The 20,217-nt window shown below is 38.9% G+C and overlaps 1 protein-coding gene across 21 annotated transcripts in view; it reads left to right on the forward strand.

Moving 5' to 3' along the window:
- The window catches only part of DMD (dystrophin), a 984,302-nt gene that overhangs the window by 409,448 nt on the left and 554,637 nt on the right, over positions 1-20,217 (forward strand). For all 21 annotated transcript variants that reach the window (XM_083438913.1, XM_083438919.1, XM_083438923.1 and 18 more), the window contains 5 exons: positions 3,182-3,305; positions 5,145-5,232; positions 9,471-9,712; positions 11,201-11,381; positions 20,027-20,172. In XM_083438913.1, coding sequence (XP_083295039.1) covers positions 3,182-3,305; positions 5,145-5,232; positions 9,471-9,712; positions 11,201-11,381; positions 20,027-20,172 — 781 coding nt within the window. The remainder of the gene's footprint in view (positions 1-3,181; positions 3,306-5,144; positions 5,233-9,470; positions 9,713-11,200; positions 11,382-20,026; positions 20,173-20,217) is intronic.

A 20,217-nucleotide genomic window follows, 5' to 3' on the forward strand; every position in this document is an offset into this window, starting at 1 on the left:
ATCTAGTGCAGACCTTAAAACTTGCCCGTCATCAATCATGGCTTTCCCAAAGTGAACTCTGGGGGGTTGCAGTTCTGAAAGGGGACTAAGGACCGCTTGCAGATAAATCTCACAAACCTTGCCAAACATTCTCTTTTTTCTTGACAACTCTTTTTCCCAGTAAAATAAATGCCAATCGAGATATGGCACGAATGTAGAACTCAGTATGAAGTAAAATATGTTATTTATATAGTATTATTTCATTTTCATTTTTACACTGCTTTTTTTTTAAACACATTTGTGTATGAGGGAGGGGTGAGGATTTACATTTTCCCCTGAATGCTTCAGTGGTTCAGTATGTGAGGATTGTGGAGGAGGACTCTCCTCCTCTAGAAAGAAACTGGAAACTGCCTTCCCAGACCTGGAGGAGATGCTTTTCCAGCCTTCCTGCAAGAAGAATAGAAAATCACTGATGAACACAAGATTTTTCTTTCTTCACCTGGAGCATCCCAGAAGAAATTTCCCACAGAAATTTCTACTACTTTTTTATTATTCCTGCTGTTGAATAAGCTAAAATACTAGGTGTGTTTTTTAAATTCTACCCTCTGATACTTACAACCTCTGAAATACTTGTGAATGACACACTTTTTAGACCATAGCTAAAATTGCTCTGCACATATAATATACCATGTCACTGTACAAAGACTGTTTGTCAGAGCGTCATTGTAGATAACTCTGGATCAGAAACTAGCTGCCAAGCCTTTTGAAAAAGGAGATGTATATTTAAAGCAGGATAGGTGCTCCATCTAGTGTCTTCTCATTTAGTGAATTTTAGATAAATATCTTGTTCTCTTTACAAAAGAAACAGCTGATTTAAGTACAGCCAAAATAAAATATACTTTTAAATACAGTAATATGACTAATGCTACTGATTTAATGTGCTCTGAATTTTTGCTCTTCGGCTCCCACTGAAAATCATGCAGCAATATTTCCACGCTCCATACAGTACCACTTTGCTCAAAACAATAAACAGTAGCTGACAGCCAGACTCCGACAATTTGAATCAGGAACAGTCTAGTAGAATATTTTAGCCATAGGCAACTGCATATGATTCATGAGCCATATGTTATTGGAAATATTCTACTGTGATCTTGCACTTTCTAGTTACGTCTCTGGATAGGCTAGATATGTGGCTCCTTGTCACACCACAGCTTCTCCCTTCGGGAGAATGTGTTGTATCATAGCTGTCGTCACTTACCTGTTTGTTTTCTGGAGGATTGTTCCTAGAAGGCAGCTGCAGAAAGAAGGGAGAGCGAATGATGCAAGTAGTGAGGAACAGGGAAAAGAAGAGAGAATATGAAATTTTAAAGAGAATATGAAATTCCAGCAATAAGAAATGAACAGAAGAATTGGAACTGAAGACCTTAAGCACTTGCTTTTTGCTGTTGACCACATAACTCGAACTCTGCGTTATCTATGCAGCATGGGATTTTTATTACTTTTACCTAAAGTGGTCTCCTTTTTGGAGTGACAGATGTATTTTTTAAAGTCCTGTTTTTTTTTCAATACAACTTTTTAAATTGTTTTTTAATTGTTTCCTATGTGGTCAAATTCAGATTTTTAAGAACCTCATTTTTAATTTGTATGAAATATATACCTGATTTTTTCAAGTCAAACTGCAAGCATCTCTTAATAAAGGTCTTAAGAATTAAAAAAAAAAGAACCAGGAAAATGGAGCAAAAAGAGGAAGCAAATGGAAACAAAAGATGAATTGATTTCATTCAATACTTGCCTACTGTGTCCTCCTTTATTAGAGACAAAACTAGGTTATGTTGCAATTCTGGTTCTAAACGCAGCATAAGGGGTCTCTATAGTATAGTGTATTTTAAAATTGGGTTTTAGAGTTTTTAGGGGTTTTTGAATGTTTTATGTAGTTTTTATGTAGTTTTATGTAGTTTTTATGTAGTTTTATGTAGTTTTGTGGTAGTTTTATGTAGTTTTTCAATTTCATTGTTCTACATGGGACAATGACAATAAAGATATTGTATATCGTATATCGTTGATCTGGCAATGCTTACATGGAAAGAGTCTCATCATACTTACCATGTAGACTGCTCTAATGACAAAGAGAAATGTCAGTCACTTCCTGGTTGTTTGAATATATCGTATTGGGCAATATAAACAAATGCAACAAGGAACTGTGGGCAGGCCTGACCTGTAGTAGCAAGCAGAAAATACTGTGCCCACTGCTAAGTACCAGACCATAGCACAAGTACAGAGTACAGAGCAAATCCCTCATCCAAACTGTTGTGAATGGAGGCAAACCCATCTTCCCATAAAGAGAAGCCATAGGTGTGTGGCCTGACAGATGCCAGTCACACACCCCCACCCCACCCCGTTCATTGTTCAGGTGTCACCTGCCATGCCCCATGAGCTCCACACAAAGCAGCCCCCTCCAAGCCAGTTGCCAATAGGAGATGGTTAGTCAAGTGCCCTCCACACAATGTGTCTCAGGGTACTGGCTGTTGTCTAAACCTCTTACCTGCCCATACTAAGTGCCAAACAAGCCAAGCAACCAAACTGAATCCTATCCCACCATAAACAGATCAAATTAAGACTGAAAGAGCTGAAAAGAGGATCACCTCAAATTCTGGATACTCAGCACAATTTGGCACCTGGGCAAGCCCACTCTAATCAAGGGTGAGAGGGCAGGATGCTACTGCAAAGCAGAGAAAAAAGATTCAGGTGTTGAGCAAGCTGCTATATGCCAGCTCCTCCCCCTGATGTTATTGGCCCCCTCCTCCACACAACTTTCTTATTGGACTGGAGCAAACCCACTCCCAACTGAAGGTAGGGAGTGACCTTATTACATATACTGGGGGGGGGGGGCTACATTAAAATAACTTAAAATCCCACCTTAAACCCTGAAATTCAGCATGTGAAACTGGAGTTGTATCTGTACTAAAGGCAGAGCAACCCCTTAAATTAGAATGCTTTTATACATTTATAAAAGGCCTGCTATATTGACAGATTGTGTGATATATTCAGGAACGCAGACTATTTAAAGCCTTTTTGTGTGTATGTCTGTAATTATGATAGCTCTTTTTCAGTTTTAATTCATACTTCTGGTTTAAACATCTGGTGTTAGCTTTAGTATGTCTTAGAAATATCCTGTGTATTTTTCTTTTTCTCTCCCTCTTAGGTTTGATGCTGATACAACAGAGCTTCACAGCTGGATGACCCGCTCAGAAGCTGTACTCCAGAGCCCAGAGTTTGCAATATACCGAAAAGAAGGGAACCTGTCAGACCTCAGAGAAAGAGTTAATGTAGGAAAATATTCATATACTTAACAATTTATATTAGAATCACAGAAAAAGTTTGCTAGAAAACCCTGTCTCTTGAAGTACAACTTGTGTTTGACTATTTACCATCCATTATTAAACAACCATGTGTTGCTCTTTAGCCTGAGTTTGAGAAGGGAAATTTTTAACTCAAAGCTTCACTGTCACCCATCCTAGCTGCATTGTTTGTATACAGGACAGGGTGAGTGCTACGAAATTTAAAACTCACTGTTTGCAGCTTTGACAAACATCCAAGGCAATGCATAAAAACAAGGAAAGTAAATGCTATTTTTCAAAACATGAATTCTGAAAAAATCGTGCCCATGAGTTGACATATATCCATTAATGGATATGATATGCAACTATGAGCTGATATAGTTGAATGGATGGTACATGGCTCAGGGACAGTGCACCTCTCGGTGTCAGGTGCTGGGGGCAAGAACACAAGGCAGTCATGTCCTATGCATATGGTCAGCCACTGTTAGAAACAGAATCTGGACTAGCAGATCCATCAAAGCAATGTTTTGGTTCCAGCCCTCCTCCTTCTTGAGGGTAGAAATGAATATATCTGCCAGGATTTTTAATCATCAAGCACTTTTACAACTGGCTTGTAAAAACATAAACCCAAAAAGCCATGTTATGCATAATTCAGTACAGCTATGCCTTTAAATGTGGTGGATCAGTAAATATTCCCGATGTTCGAAGGAACCCGTGTGTTTACATATACAGCTAATTTTGTAAAAATGCAGAACGAGATATTACATGCACAGCTTGGTGTTTCCTGAAATCCTGTTTTCTGTGTGGCCTACATTTTCAAAGTAGTGTTACTATTGTGCACTTTTCATTATCATGCTATCTCAGTGGTTTCCACAAACTACCTAATTGGAAACTGTGTTTTGTTTGTTTAGAAAACTATGTGCATTTGATATTTCAGTCCAGTAGGTTTGTTAGCTAGCCTGTGGGACTTGAACTACTCTATCTAGCCTTAAAAAGGTAAAGGTAAAGGGAACCCTGACCATTAGGTCCAGTCGCGGACGACTCTGGGGTTTATTAGCTTAATAATTCAGAACCTGAGCTTTTCCTCCATGGCAGCAGAAAGATTGTATGCCTTTTTGAAAGTTTCCTTCCAGCACACCTGCTAAAGAAGCAGGAATCCTGCGCTGCCTTGTCCCGATTCTAGTAACCAGATCTGCAAGGTTGTGTGGAACATTGCAGAGTATCAACATTTCATCTTTTATCATCTCCTTTTATGCTTTTTAATATTCCTCTGCTATGAGAACAACATTTTATACTTATGAAAAATCAGATGTATAAAGCAATGATCTGAATTATTCATGTTAACTTTTTATATAAAATAAATAATCCCTTGAAAATATTTAATAATATGAGTTGCTGAATAATTGTAATGTACATTTTCAATATCTGAGGCTTACCTTGGCCTTGGGTAGAACTGCTCACATGGGACAAGTAAGATTTGCTTCCTGATGAGTTGCTTCCTTGCCACTATTCAGCAGGCAACCTTATTTTAGCTCAGTCCAGAAAGGACTCAGCATATTTTGAACTGCTAGGTTGGCAGGAGCTGGGACCAAACAACGGGAGCTCACCCCGTTGTGGGGGCTTGAACTGCCGATTGGCAAGTCCAAGTGATGCAGTAGTTTAAACCACAGCGCTATCCGTTTCCCTTATGAGCTGTAAAAAGGACAGCTATTGTTTGTTTTAAACATAGTTATGCAACCATGAGCGCTAGGTTCTTGTTCAGCAGGTTATAACTCATTTTTAAATGTCTTCCTTGTGAAATAGTCAACTATTGCTCTCATGTCGCAGGCCATCGAACGAGAAAAGCCTGAGAAGTACAGGAAACTCCAAGATGCAAGCAGATCAGCTGAGGCCCTGGTGGAACAGATGGTGAATGGTAATTACATGGCAGTTGATTTAGATAATCTTCTTAGGGATTTGATAAAACACACAAGTTCATATTTTTCACATGAATTATATTAGCAAAGCACTTTGTGAAGGAACAGTTAAGTAAAGTAAGTTTGTATTTTTTGTATGTTTCTTTTGAATGATATCTTTTAATTAGAAAAGGAGAAACACTTGAAATTTAGCACCATGTGCTGAGACATAGTTCAAAATTATTTCTCCCCCCCCCCCCCCCGAAAAAAAGGGTCCGGGCTATTAGCAAGCTGGTCTCAATCCTCATATATGAATCCAGTTCACAGTCCCATTTTTTGGTCTTAAGCTTTGGAACTGAATTTGTTTATCATCTTAAAACTTGAGGAAACTAAAGATTATTTAAATTATCTGAAAAGGATTAGACCTTATTTTTAGTGTGTGTCACTTTGATCACATGGCTTTCCTGTAGTTTCTTCAACTTGTCTCCTTTACCCCATAATAATATGCTTTTCTTCTTTCCTTTAAGTGTTTGTATCCACTTGTTCCTGCCTGCCAACCTACCTTTTTTACTTTATCTGTCTCTTCTTTCAGTCTGTGCATCTACCACCAGCAATATTTTCAAGACCAGTTTTTACAATCCTATTTGCCATCTCTGTGCATTTTGCTACCCATTAAATATATAATTCAAAGATCAGGTTCTCTGATGGGCAGTTATACGGGCAGTTACCATATAATGTTTATTGTTCCCCTTTGATTGTGAATTGGATTTTTTTTTAAAAGAAAATCTAATTTATTAAATACCTAGGCTGTTCTTATGCACTAAATAACAGAGTGCAAAGAGTACAGATCTAACTGTTGTATCTTGGAGTAGATTTCTAGGTCTTTTACTCTTCTACATACAGAAACAAACTGGCAAGATAGCATCTTTCATTGCACATTTAGAGGGCCTGGGATATGTTGTGTAGCACAGCTGTGCCCTACCATAGAGCGGTATAGTTATAGAGATATGATGGCCCAGCACACACACACCACACACAGAGAGAGAAAATTGGGGAAATGTCCCCCATCATTTTTCTTCGTGACCTTCCTATTTCTGGGTGTGGCCAGTGGCCTCAGTGAGGCTGCCCTCACTGTCATCCTATCCCTCAGTATCTTCTGCCTGGGATAGTTGCCTCAGTCTGCCCAATGGTAGGGTTAGCTCTGAGTAGTGCATGTGTGGTAATGCTGAGGACCAAGCACCAATTGTTGCCTTTGCTTCTGCTAAGTGTCCTGCTGTTAAGACAAAATAATTGATTGGCTTAGCAGCATACGAAGCTGCCTTGTACTGTGTAGCCCAATGTTGTCTTCTCTGACCACCAGTGGCTCTTTCACATCACCTGCTATCTGATAGAGCTAAATCGAGATGCTGGGGATTGAACCCAGAGCCTTCTGCATGTAAAACACACATTGTGATCTTGTGCTATAGCTCCTTCTCTGTTATGCCAGCTGTCTGGGAAGCATTTACAGTTGAAAGTTTTCTCATTTAAAACATCAACAAGACTTTATGTGTGAGTATTGTTGAAGTACCTTCCATCCTGATACCAGTGTAGTAGTTTGTAGAGATATGAATGGATGATTGGTTGTTATGACAGATTAGAACAAAGTTCTTGTTGTACTGAAATAGATGCTCACTGAATATATTATGTTAGGAGGCATCAAAATGAGTACAAAGTGAATTTGTAATGATATGACACATAATGAGGATGAAATCTGGTATATTCATTCCAAGCATCCTTGGAAGTCGAGAGCTAAAACTTATTGCTCTACATTGAAACTATGGCTAATGATGAACGCATTTGACAAGGTATACTTCACATTAAGTGGCATTTCAGAAGACTTTGTATATAAGGTGCTGAACAATTAAAATTATTTTAACACAATTTGATATGCACAGTACACAAGGTAATAAAATTAATGAAGGCACTTCAGGTACTGATCTCTATGTCCTTTGGGGACAATGTATTTATTCACTGCCGATATCAGGGGTTGTTCTGAATATAAAATGTGAAACGATTTATGAGCCATTAACCTTGAAATTATAATATATTACCACAGAATTGGTATTGTATTATTCATCATGCCTGATGTTGATGGAAAGAGTTATGTACCTGCTTAACAACGGTGGCAACGTTTCCCCCCAAAAAATTATGTATTCAGGAAGGACTAGTGGTTAGTGCAAAGCAACTCTGTTATGTAATATAACTTGCAATAAACCATGAAATTAAACCATTATACTCAATTAAATCAGCTTAAATTTGCACACACCCCCCCCCAATATTTAAAGTTATTACACTCATCCTTCCAGAGCAATCCTATGCACGTCTATTCAAAAAGTAAGGTCTTAATTATATGTTATGCAAAATACTTGGCTTGCAGCCATATTAGGTTTTTTTAAAATAATAATTTAAAAATCCTAGTTAAGGGTTTCCCAATTTCCCTCAAGGCTATAGTGTACAAGCAGAGGAGTTTGATCCTTTGTCATCTGAGATCCTGATAAAAATTGCCATTAGTAAAAGAAAAGAAATACTCAGGTGCCAATGGAAGCATCCCCCTCTCCCATATTGTAAACTGCAGCACCAGGACATGATTTCCATTGGCGGTCATGTTTGGGATGGTAAGGTTTAAACCTCCCTTCTCTGCATGCTACAGTCCCAGTGGAAATCAGAGGGCCCTACACCTTGGATTATTATTTTTTAAATATCTTACTTGATTTTCAGGTGAGGCGTAAATCTCATTGAATTCAATTAAGGATTGTATCCTTAATTTGCCCTTAGGGAGACAGAAGGCTTAAGCCATGTGATGAGATTATTTAGAAGATGTAGGACTTGCTTGCACATAATACTAACAGTTATAGGCAGTATGCTTCTGAATTCCAGGTGGCATCTTGTTGGTCAATGTGAGAACAGGCTGCTGGACTAGATGGGCCATTGGCCTGATCCAGCAGGCTCTTTTTGTACAGCTTAGTGATACCTGAATTAGCAATCAAGAGCATGAGCAAAACTTCAGCCTTATGTAATGCTGGCTCCCTTCCCCTTTGCCTGCATGGCTGCCAGAAGGACTGCTGCAGCATTTCATTTCGCTTTCACAGAATCCCAGTTTAGGTTTAGGATCAGAGTTCTTCTTGACCTAGATTAAGGTTAATCCAGTCCCCGGATTTCCAAATCAGTCCTCATACAAAATCCATTGAAGTTGAAAAGTGTCCCGGGATTCATTGAAAAAAATCTGGTAACCTTAACCTAGATAGGTTACCTTCCCAGATTGACGAGCCCCACCTTCCTCTCCTTTGGGATATGATAAGGGAACCAGGATATGACATTTTATGTGGATAATGAGGAAGAGGGGATCATGGCAACCTTTACTACCCATTGGTGTGTTCCCAACTGGATAGTTTCTGGATATTCTATTTTACTGAGAATGTAGCAAAATAATGATTAGGGTTTAAAAAAATGTTTTATATACAATCCAGTAATCAAAGACTTCCAGATATACAGTGCTAGGATTTCCCCAACATCACTGCCTTTGATATTATATTGTGTTAACATTTGCTCTGGCAAATGCTGTTCATCATTCTCTTCCTTGTTGGCATCCTGTGATTTGGGATGGTCTGGCATTTGCTCTGTGCGCTCTTTGTACTCTGTGTTTCCTGCTTGCTGTCCTTTCTCTGACCCTTTTGATTTGTAATCTGTGAGGATGTAAATTAGCAAATTGTATCTCTGTTATCTGGGGCAATTACGTGGTGTATTGAACTTCCAAAATAGTCATAATAATGTTTTTCTATGTAGTATATGTAGGGCTTTGGCAATATTCACCATGTTCCTAGTACATGTGTGAATACATACTGTACTAGTTTACATTTGCTGCCCAGTGGAAAAAAATGTCTTCTTTTTCTGTGTAACTTCCCATTTCACACAATTGATTTCATTAGTTCTACATTATCTTATCCTAATGCTTCATTTTTGCAGTGCAGTTCATCTTAGCAATAATACTTTCCTAGACTTTTACAGGGGCATTAAAATCCTCTCTCCACTAACGCACAACATCTGTATGTTCAGGATCATTTCTTTGATGATAAATCATTTGTCGGTTTTATGAGATTTCTGATAGAGAAATAGGGTTGTTAAATTTCTTCTTTTTTTATCCACTGTGACCTAAAAATAAACGTTTTAAACTTCTCTCTCTCCCCCCCCTCCCCCAAATCTTTCCTTCCTTCCCTTCTAGAGGGGCTTAATGCTGACAACATCAAACAAGCCTCAGAGCAATTGAACAATCGCTGGATTGAGTTCTGTCAGTTGCTGAGTGAAAGACTAGCATGGCTGGAGTACCAAAATAACATCATTGCCTTCTACTCCCAGCTGCAGCAATTGGAGCAGACAGTAATTACTGCTGAAAACTGGCTGAAAGCACAACCCACACCAACGGCAGATCCTGGTGCAGTGAAAACACAGCTAGATAAGTGCAAGGTTAGGAATTCTGTCCTGGTCTTTGCAGTATTGTGCTGCATACATATTGCTGCATCTCCTTTAGGTCTAACAATCAGGTTTTTTCTGCAGAGTGGGAAAAAGGATATTTGTATTTTACTGTTCAGCTATATCGGCAGTCCTATAAGAGGATCAAGAAACAGGGCCTGCTCACATATCAGCATTTTCAGCTTGTCAATGGGCTGTGTTGGTGCAATGTATTTTATTTGAACAGGTGGTGCTCCACACAAATGTTCTATATGGATTTCCCCATTTTCATGCTTCCATCATGAAAATTAGAGCGTCAAATTGTACACAAACTTTCACATGAGCACAGCACTCCTACAGGTCTTACTTTGGCCTCATATATGTACAGTGTGATCCCATGAGATCTCCCCCATATAGACTATTCCACAATTCTCTTTTTTCATACTTCCCTTAGTAATGACCATTCAGCAATAGTGAAGGGCAGCAGAAAATGTTGTGTATGACCTCCAACCACGGCACACAAAAGCCGATGCAAAATTTCAGTTCCATATTGCATTTTAATATCTGCCTTTCTTGCTCTTCTGCTGAGAATGCAAGTTAAATGGGGAAGGGGAAGGAGTGAGAAGTAATAAGCATGTTATGAATGAGAAGCTATGTCAAACAGAGGCACGCCTACCATTTTCCTGCTAAAGGAGATCAAGGTGGCTTTGACAGATACCTAGAGCATCTCACAATGGACACTGTGGAGACTCTTGAATGATGCATAAGGGATTGAAAATACAGGGAAAGGGAAAGTGATATGTTTTATGCATTTTTTTAAAAAGTGCAAATGGAAATTGTCTACACTAGGTAAATATTACAATTCTATCTTCAATGTCTATGGGTGGATTGCAGGTGACTCTTAGATCTCATTTGATAATTAGTACAAAACTCTGTGGTGTGGTGATTAGACTAAATGCCCATTTGCACTATACATTTAGAACAGTACTGTACCACTTGAAGCAGTTGTGGTCGTCGTCCCCCCCAAGAAAATGTCCTGGGAACTGTAGTTTATTAAGGGTTTGGAAAATAGTTAGAAGACCCCTATTCCCATCACAGAGCTACAATTCCAGAGTTCCCTGAGAAGAGGGTTTGACTGTTAAACCACTCTGCCTGGCCAGAGAACAGAGAACATTGCAATAAACAAGTCTTGGCTATCTTTGTCCAAGAAGGGCTGTAGTTGGCATACCAGTTGTAGCTGGTAAAAAACACACCTAGCCATTGATGCCATCTGAGCTTCCAATGACAAAAATGTTTTTGAATGAGAGAAATATAGACTTCAGCAGGCATTTTAAGTAAGTTTTCTGATTTTATGGGTAGTTTTAAGTGGTTTTATTTTTATCGCATCTTTTTCTTGTTACTGTACAACACCATATACAGATGTGAAGTGGTATATAACTTCTTGAAATAAAAATAAATTAATTTATTCTTACTTTTAAAATATATTTATATATTATTATACAGGATGAAGTCATCCACTTATCAACCCTTCAGCCCCAGATAGAAAAACTAAAGGTTCAAAGCAAAGCATTAAAAGAGAAACAACAAGGTCCAATGTTTCTAGAAGCAGATCTTGTTGCTTTTACCAACCACTTCAATCAAGTTTATGATGATGTGAGAGCTAGAGAAAAGCATCTACAAAGAAGTAAGTGTTGCTGTTATTTATACCTCATTTCCTCCCAAAAATCTGTGAAACAAAGCAGACATTTAATTTGACGTGTATGCGTGTGAAAATGGGTTGTATCCAAAATAGTACACATCCCATCAGCACAAGGGTTTTCACTTGTATGTCAAGGCCCCCAAGCCACCCCCAGGAGAATAAAGACACAAAGACACAGAATTTAAGGTTAATGTTAATGGGCAAATTTAGGCCACAACTTTATAGGTTACAGAATGTGATGCCCCCTTGAATCAGCATTATAAATCTTTAAATCTTGTTTGTAGTGTAAATTACAATACATTCTGCGCATTTACCTACAGTGTTCTGTGGAATATGCAAAAGAGTTTTATTGATAGTGTAGCTAATTTAGAGAAACAAAGCTGGTTCCTGTTTGTAAGGGAAAGTGTTAGCAAGCAGGAGAAAGGATGAGACTTTTGCAGATGTTGATATATGTTGGGACTAAGTTTGTGGTTAGTCTGAATTCTTGTGATAGCTTTATAAAGTTTCACTAAATGCTTGTACTTTTGAAATACTGTTTTTCAATTGTTGAGAAGTTAACAAAGATATTTGAATGTTGAAGTACAACATTTTGCTTTATTTATATGATTAGGAAGAAAACAAAAGTGTTGCCTTTCTGTGTGGTTTGAAGTGTATCTCATGTTCTGTCTTGAAAGAAAAACTTTTACATAATACTAGCTCCTTCTAGTGGCTGTTGCAGATGTACTGACTGATCCATGCCTGAGGAAACTCAGATGCTAGGAACTGCTTGTTTCAAACAATAAAGCTATGCTTACTAATAGGCAATGTAGCTTATATTGCACATTTAAAACAATCATTTTTTGCCATCAGAAAAGGAAGTGCATTATTCTGAAAAGGTGTGGAAAATTTTCCTTCTGAATTCTGAAGCTATAGCAGTCGATTTTTCTCATTTCCTGTTTCCAAAATTTAAATGAAGGCTATAATCTCAACACCAAAATGAGGCTTCAAACTGGCATCTACTGGCAATCCTAAAACATATGTGTTGGTGACTATTTCACTGACATACCTTGTGCCCTGTTTTTGCATCAGATTAGCAACAACAAGCATTCTAGAAGTTAGTAACCATTTTCATTGGACAACTACACACAGGGTAATTATCATGACTTATTTCCTAAGTACGATTTAGAAAATTTGAGAATTATGAAGCCTCCATGTTAGAATATAATCAAGTAGATTTCCCCCCTCACCCTGTCGTTTTCATGCTAGTTATTGAACAGTTAATTTAACCTCTTTTTTTGTCTGTGAAAATGTACTGAGAAGCTGAAACTAGTATTTGGGACTGGTTTGCTGAGAAGGCATAATTTTTCTATCAGTTGTGCTTTGTATGTAGCCATGAACTCTACTTCTAGAAAACCCTGTATCAGTCAAAAAGAGCATATAAAGCATGTAACAAAAATGTTAATATTTTACTTTCTTTCATTTTTTTTGTTTTCAGAAGTTTGAAGAACATACATATTTTTAACATTTTTGGTTTGCATTAAAGTTCTTGTGAGTAGGACACTCTGCTCATGGAACACTTCCATTGGAGAATAAGGGGGAGCATGATTTTTCACTGATTCCTCCTTCCATTGTAGCTTTCTGTATCTCCCCAAACTGTTCTGGAGGTGTGGAGGAGCTGAGGTGGCATGTGGGTGGGAGCTGCAGAGAGAATGGAAGTCAGAAATTGCCTCCTTCCTCCAGTGAGATCCTCCATTGGATCTCAGCCTCCCTTTTGCAAGTAGGAAACATATTTCACGGAAGAGCAGCTCTGAATCTGATCCTTTGTATACATTTTAATAGTATTCTGCTTCTTAATAATGGCTCATATATAACATAACACAGAATGCTGTGGTAAGGATATTTTGTACAAACATTGTGTAGGAAAATTAAAAATATTGTGTCACATTATTGCTAGCAGTGCAATTTATACTTAGGGCCTCAAGCAGTTTGAAGCATTATACTTTGCAGCAATAGTTTTTGTTAAAAATACTGAATGCTCTTTTGAATTATTCTGTTGCAACATGATTCTTTTTTGCTGAATTTATCACTTTTTAAGATAATATTTCCTAGGCTGCATTGTCGGATACAGATGAAAGTGGCTTATATTTTGCAACACAAATGCAATCTCATTTTCTTGATTAATTATTTTCTCTTTAAAAGGAGAAACCAATTGTGAAATTTATTAGATAATATCTTCTTTTCTATCCCTGCTCTATATTTTTCCCAGTAACATATGCAAACTGCTATCCATGAAAAGCTTTTCAGCAATCATCCGGTACACTATAATAAAGCAAGTGATGTTTGTTTTCATATAAATAATTTAGAAGAAAAACTCCAGTGAATTACCTCAGTGAATGCTCTTTATTCAACTTCTTCTACCATAGTAGTACATCAGATAAACTTATTAAACTAGTAGCTGGGCATATATTATATTTTGTCATTGTGTTGGTTTTCAAATTCTGCAATATGTTGTTAAAATTGTGGGGAATAGATAGAAAAGTGTGTGTGTGTCCCATGCCTATGAAACATCAGGAAATTTGCACTGCCTTTGTTACTGCCATTACCACACATTAATATGAAGTCATATTAGGTGCTATGTAGGACACAGAAGTGACAAAGAGCCTGTTCTGAGAAGTTAGAATCTACAGGCCTATAAGTACATTACATATGCAAAATCTGTCTACAGCAACCAAACACTTGGTTTTCTGAAAGAAATTCTTTATCTCTTTACTGTGTTGGAGAGCCATAGCTCTTTTATTCAACTACAGTTACAAAGGTTTCTCTGGGTAAAAAAAAGCATATTTAAATTGGTTTTAATACAGTAGGTGCATTGGCTTGTACAGTAGGTGTGCAGTAAGATGTACAAGGTAAAAGTGAGGAAGAGGACAGGGTGAAATAAAGGACAGTAAAATGGGCTGACAGAGAAGTAATAGGTGGCATATGCTGCAGAAACGAGGAAGCTACAGTGGTTCAGAAAAGATTTTGGTGAAGAAGTTACTTGTGAATAGGAATCCGAAAGTTGAAAGAGGGAGACTTGAAGAAGATGGAAAAGCCTCTTCTGGGTAGTGAAGTGTGAATATCCTGTTATCTGTCCTGAATCTATTTAAGAGTTCCAATCAAATGTTCACAAAGGCTCAAGTGTTCACAAGGCACTTGCAAATTAGCCACTCCTCATTGCTGAATGCCTGGAGCAGAGGAAGGTGGCATAGGCAGGTAATTCCAGGCCTTGGTGGAATATATTTTCCCAGTGGGAACTGTGAATACAAGTCCCAAGATCCCAGTGGCAGGATAGAGATGCTTCACACATAACTTCCATTTTGAAGAATATAAATCTGATGTTTTCTTCTCAGCAACAATGATGCATTGAGCATCAATTTCTTGCTAAGTATTCTGTTGAGAAAAAGATGCTACACCAGGACCTGGATCTGGCTTTCCCTTGTCTTGTCCTGCCCCATGGTAAACATCTGGAGAATGAGGCATGCAGCAGCTGATTCCAAGTCAAGACCACCATAGCTTTTATTACAATTCCTCTGCTCACCTTAGTCTTACCCACAAGTGCTTGATGCTTATCTAAGGTATCAAAGTTTATGCAAGTGGTCTTGCTCTCAGTGTCATGAAATTCCTATTTACAGGCATGCACTATCCTGCACCGATACATTATGTGAATGAAGCACATTAAACAGCATAGCAGTAACACATCAAGTGACCAAGTTGTGATAGGTTTATGTTTAATGTTTGCCCCTTATTTATTTCTGGTCCTTTGCAACTGTGTCTGCCCCAGGCAGCCAGTGGAGATTCAAAGTCTCTGGACTGCATCCCGTAGAACAAGTGTGGGGAGCCTTTGGCCCTTCGGATATTGTTGTACTCCCATCAGCCCCAGCAAGCATGGCCAATGGCCAAGGATGACAAGTAGTTCAGCAGCATCTGGAGGACCCAAATTCATTCACACCTGCAGCTGTTTGGTGGTTTTCTAAAAGTGCACACAAATATTTCTGTTTCTCTGTCCAACATATTTACATAACCTATGCAGGCATCCCTGGAAAGCTGACAGACCCTGCGTAAGCAGCTCACCACATGGGGTTGATCTGTGACACTATCTTCCCAGCAGAGGGGTTTTAGCCATTTGCCAAGAAGGAAACAGGCAAGGCAGCAGGGAGGTCAGTGTGGTGGTGTGGATACACTTTCAGGAGTGCCAAATCGGCTCCTTTGCTACACTTGCACTGCACCAATGTCCTTGTTGTCTTGCCTCTCTCCCTCCTGGTCAGCACTAGTGATACATCTCTGAAAGCTAGTCTTGAGCCTTCACTCTACCCAGTGACTGCTTCTGAATCCAGGCAACTGCTCAATTTGCCTCTATGGCTGGCAAGCCCTCGGCATAGGAAATAGAATAGCAGAAGGGTCAGGATTGACTGAAAACTGTTTATAAGGATCTAGGATAATGAAAAATTCATCAGATTTCAGGTGTTAGTTGGGAATACTTCTAAGAGAATAGGGTCTTCTATAGCTATGCCTCTCAAGGCTACGCAGAGAAAAGGCAAGTCTTCTGAATTAACTTTGTGAAGCTGTTATATACAGTTACAGATTGGCATTCCAGATCTGTAGTATGCTTTTACAGTTAATATTGTATGGCCAAATGTCAGAAAATGGATTATTTCCAACTTGTGTTCCTCAGTTTGAGTTCTCTCAACAGCTACAATTAGAACTACTGTTGAAAGCAGAAAGTGTCTGCTTCGCTCTCATGCAAGCCACATCCTATTGAAATCAATGGCAACATTCCAGTTGGCTTGAATGGATCTTTATTTTATACCCTAGTGAGTTGCTGGTGCCTCCACAGATGTTAACCTATTTTAAGGCATCTGCAATGCCATTCTAATGGGGGCAGTTTAATAAAATGCTATGTTAATGTTCTAATCTAAACATTTAACAGATGTCCCAAAGAGAAGATTGCTTTTATAGATACTCTGAATACAATAACATGAACCATAAAAAGGATACTGGCACTTTCAGTAATAGTTTTTAAAACAGACTCCAATTCTAAATAACATGAGATGTGAGAATATGAGAAATATTCTTGGGCCAGCCTGTTGATTCTAAAATTAAACTTTTTCATGTTATAATCTGAGGCAACATGCTGATTACATTATGCTGTCGGAAGCCCTGGGGGGGAGCACTGCACAGCCCCCAAACTGAGACAAACCTCTCCCGGTGTCTTCCTTGTGGTGCGCAGCCCAGGACGTTCATAACTCTTCAGTCCCGCAGCAGCAATGTTGCAGCAGCGACACATATCCGAAAATATGTGCACACTCAAACAGCAGAGTAAAGCTGGAAGCTGAGGTGATGAGGTGTGACATCTAAATTATATTTATTAGGCAATATATACAGGATAAAGCAATCATGGCGTCCTCTCACATCTTCTCCAAGACAGAGAAAAAGTAGAAAAGTACAAAACAATGGAAGAGATAGGACTGGCTTCCGTTCTCACACTTTCCAAGGATGGAATGTAAACACAGACATGTGATGTAATAATCACACATCCAGCAACAGGAGAGAATGAAAATGCTGACTTCTACCTATTTCTGTACTGCATGTTTGATGTGCTCATTCTTAAGCATGTTTTGAATCTTCACCATAATCATCATAACCTTTTCTGGGTAACTTTCACAAATGGTTTTCTCATATAAGGCTAAAATCTCAAGTTAGCAAATCCTGAAAATGACCTTTTATTCTAGAGATTATTTTATGGTGTGGCAGAAGAGTATGGGCCAAAATGTTCATGGTACATCAAGCACAAATTTGAGATAGCTTTGTGTCTTTAAGAACTGATTTGAAAGGAAACTGTGTCAGATGTAGGTTGTCCTATCATAGTAACCCAAGAACCAAGCCCCCGCCCTTCTTCAATTTTGGGTGACTTTTTAAAAGAAAAGATCCTCTCAAGAACTTTATTTGAAAACCCCAAAGCAGTCAATGAGGAAAGTAATCAGAAGGCACTGGGAAGCAATCTACTATTTATTTTTTCATTTGCTTCAATTTAATAGAGTTTTACCCTGCTTTATTTTCCAAAAGAATAGTAGCTAATAACACAATAACGAACGATGTTGAAATCCTAAAATGTGCAATAAATGGTATACCAGCTGATCATAAAACAATTCAAACAGAATACCAAAACCTTAATAGAATAAAACAGCAGGAAAAAGAAAATGTTGATTACCTGCAGCAAGAGACCATAAACTAATGAGGTATTCAGCTAACTTGTTCCATGTTGTGATAGGAATATTATGGTCTTAGATATATGGTAATGTTCATAACCGCACGTACATAGATCAGCACAGGAAGACCTACCTGAAGCCATTTTGATTCCTAAACTTAGCAAATGTTTTCTATGCATGGTCAAAGTGGAAAAGCCTCCCTATTGTCTTTTCCTTCACAAATCCTGTCTTAAGGGTTTGTCTGTGTTTGAATAGGGTGTGAGCCTGTGACCTGGCCCAGGAACTAAGTATTTATCACTACAAAAGAATGGCCAGGCTCCCCAGGCAATCCAATCAAGGAGATAAACAAAGACAGGAGAAAAACAACATTAAAATTTTCTGTTTTAGACCGCCTTTTCTGTGATGTAGGTGTGATGTATCTGAGGGGTGGTCTTAGGTTACACCCCTTCTGTGATGTATGTATGATGTTTCTGGGGGTGGTCTTGATCTACAGGGTGGCAATTTCAAAAGTCTTTATAAGGCCTTGCACACCATTTTTCTGGGTCCCTCCTCCTCTCCTGCGGGTGAGGGGAGCACCCTGTTGCAACAGATCAATAAAGATCAAGCTTACTAGCTGCTTTGCTTCTCAATATTCTCTGGTTGGCCTCTGTTATTTTCTCCTACCAATAGGGAGCCTATGTAAGGACTCTATATGGGCTCTTGGATACCCCAAAAGGGGAAAGGGTTATTTACAACAATGTGCACAAGGATTTCTACTTGTGCAGTGGAACTCCACCCCTTCCTTGTGCACCCTAAATCTGTTCTGGGTTTTCCTGCAACCCTCCAGATTTGCAGCAGGTGCAAGTGGGTGCATGGGGAGAGGGAAAGGAAAGGAATCTTCCATTGTGCAAGTGGAAATCCTTGCACTGATGAAACAAGTTGGTTGGATACCACCCCAATACTCAGCCAGCCCCAAAGGCCTCTTGATAAAGCCAGATGTTAACCACCCAGTGCTCAGGCCAGATGGGCACTCTGGTAATTGCATTTCTAAACATGTTAGCCACAAATCAAAAGACCCTGCTGCTCATTGCTATACGCTGCACTTCAGCTGGCAGGAGGATGGGGAACAGAGCAAGAATCATTGAGTGAAACACTTCAGGGGAGAGAACATATGAGAGAGAGTGATACTTAAAGTACACAGACCAAACACTTTTTAGTGCTGCAAAGTAAGAACTAAGGGTGTGCATGTCCCCCAAGATGCACCTTGAATCTGCATTTGTGCATTTTTTAAAAAAATCCAAACTGTTTCTGAGATGCTCCATGCTCTCTTCACTTAGAACTACAATTCAGGATCCAAGCTGTTCTGTATAAAATAAAGCTCCATGTTTTCCCATTTGCTATAAATGGCAATATAAAAATGGCTATAAGTTTTTCCCTTGGGGCTAAAGTGGATAAAACTTATAGGTACAAGAGCCCCTCTGGAGTGGATTAAGCCTGTCAATGTGCAGACAAATAGGTCCAGGTGCTTTTTGTGAGGAAGTAAAAGAAATCCATTTTAATTCACATTCCCTTATTGGGAGGGGGGAGGTAGCAGGGTTTTGTCTCTTGCTCTTTCTTATCCTAAAATAGTTAAGAAGTGAATGAGTGCTTGTATACTTTGTAGTTTACACTGACCTTTTCTTCCTGGTGCTTGTTTGTTTCCTCCAACAGGCCTTACAATGTAAGTTTGTATTGAAAACTTCATGTGGAGTTTAGAGGAGATCTGATTTGTTGTTGTTAAAGCAGAACAATTTAGGGGTTTTTTATTTTTAAAAAACCTTCTACGGCTGTACTTCAACAACAACAAACAAGAGCAGCAGCAACAATCCAGAGCTCTTCGGTGCTCTGCAGGGAGAATCATTTCTTTAAAAGCTCCTGGACTTAAAGAAACAGAGATGTAGGAAAAAGTAGAAAATCACAAAAACAGCAGAGTAACAGAGCAACGCAAGGCATTGTGACTGACCTGATCTGATTTGGCAGGGATTAGGTCATTGACCACACAATTTGACTCAGAAGGTAAAGATCCCTTGAATCATTTTGCCTTGTTTTTAGCATCCCCCCAATCAACTGATGCATACTCCAGTAAGAATCCTCAGTTGAGCCCAGATAAACAGTGCAGAACACTGGGAGCTGGGAGGTGCAGTCTTTGACCAGATTTTGGCCTGGGCTACTCTGAGAACCACTGTAGCTGAGGGAGATTGGCAAAATGAGGGTGAATCCTGGCAGAACCTTGCTTTGCTTCTTTTTTGGGAGGGCTACAGTTGCAACTTGTCTGCTTTTGTTGTGTTGTGATCTGAAAAGAGGTGTTTTTGTTGTGTAATCGTTACAGTTGCACAAAATTGAATTACATGGAATAAAGCAATGTACATTTCTCCCCTTCCAATGCAGCTTTCGATAGTTTGCCACCCATGCAGTATAAGGAAACTATGAACACTATTCTCTTGTGGATTCATCAGTCTGAAGCCAAACTCTCCATACCTCAGGTTACAGTCACTGAATTAGAAATCATGGAACAAAGGCTTAGGGAGCTAAAGGTAAGCACAGAGAACATGGTGAGTTTGTTTTAATTGACAAATACT

The sequence above is a fragment of the Podarcis tiliguerta genome (assembly GCF_965153285.1).
Source record: "Podarcis tiliguerta genome assembly, chromosome: 4".
Classification (NCBI taxonomy): domain Eukaryota; kingdom Metazoa; phylum Chordata; class Lepidosauria; order Squamata; family Lacertidae; genus Podarcis; species Podarcis tiliguerta.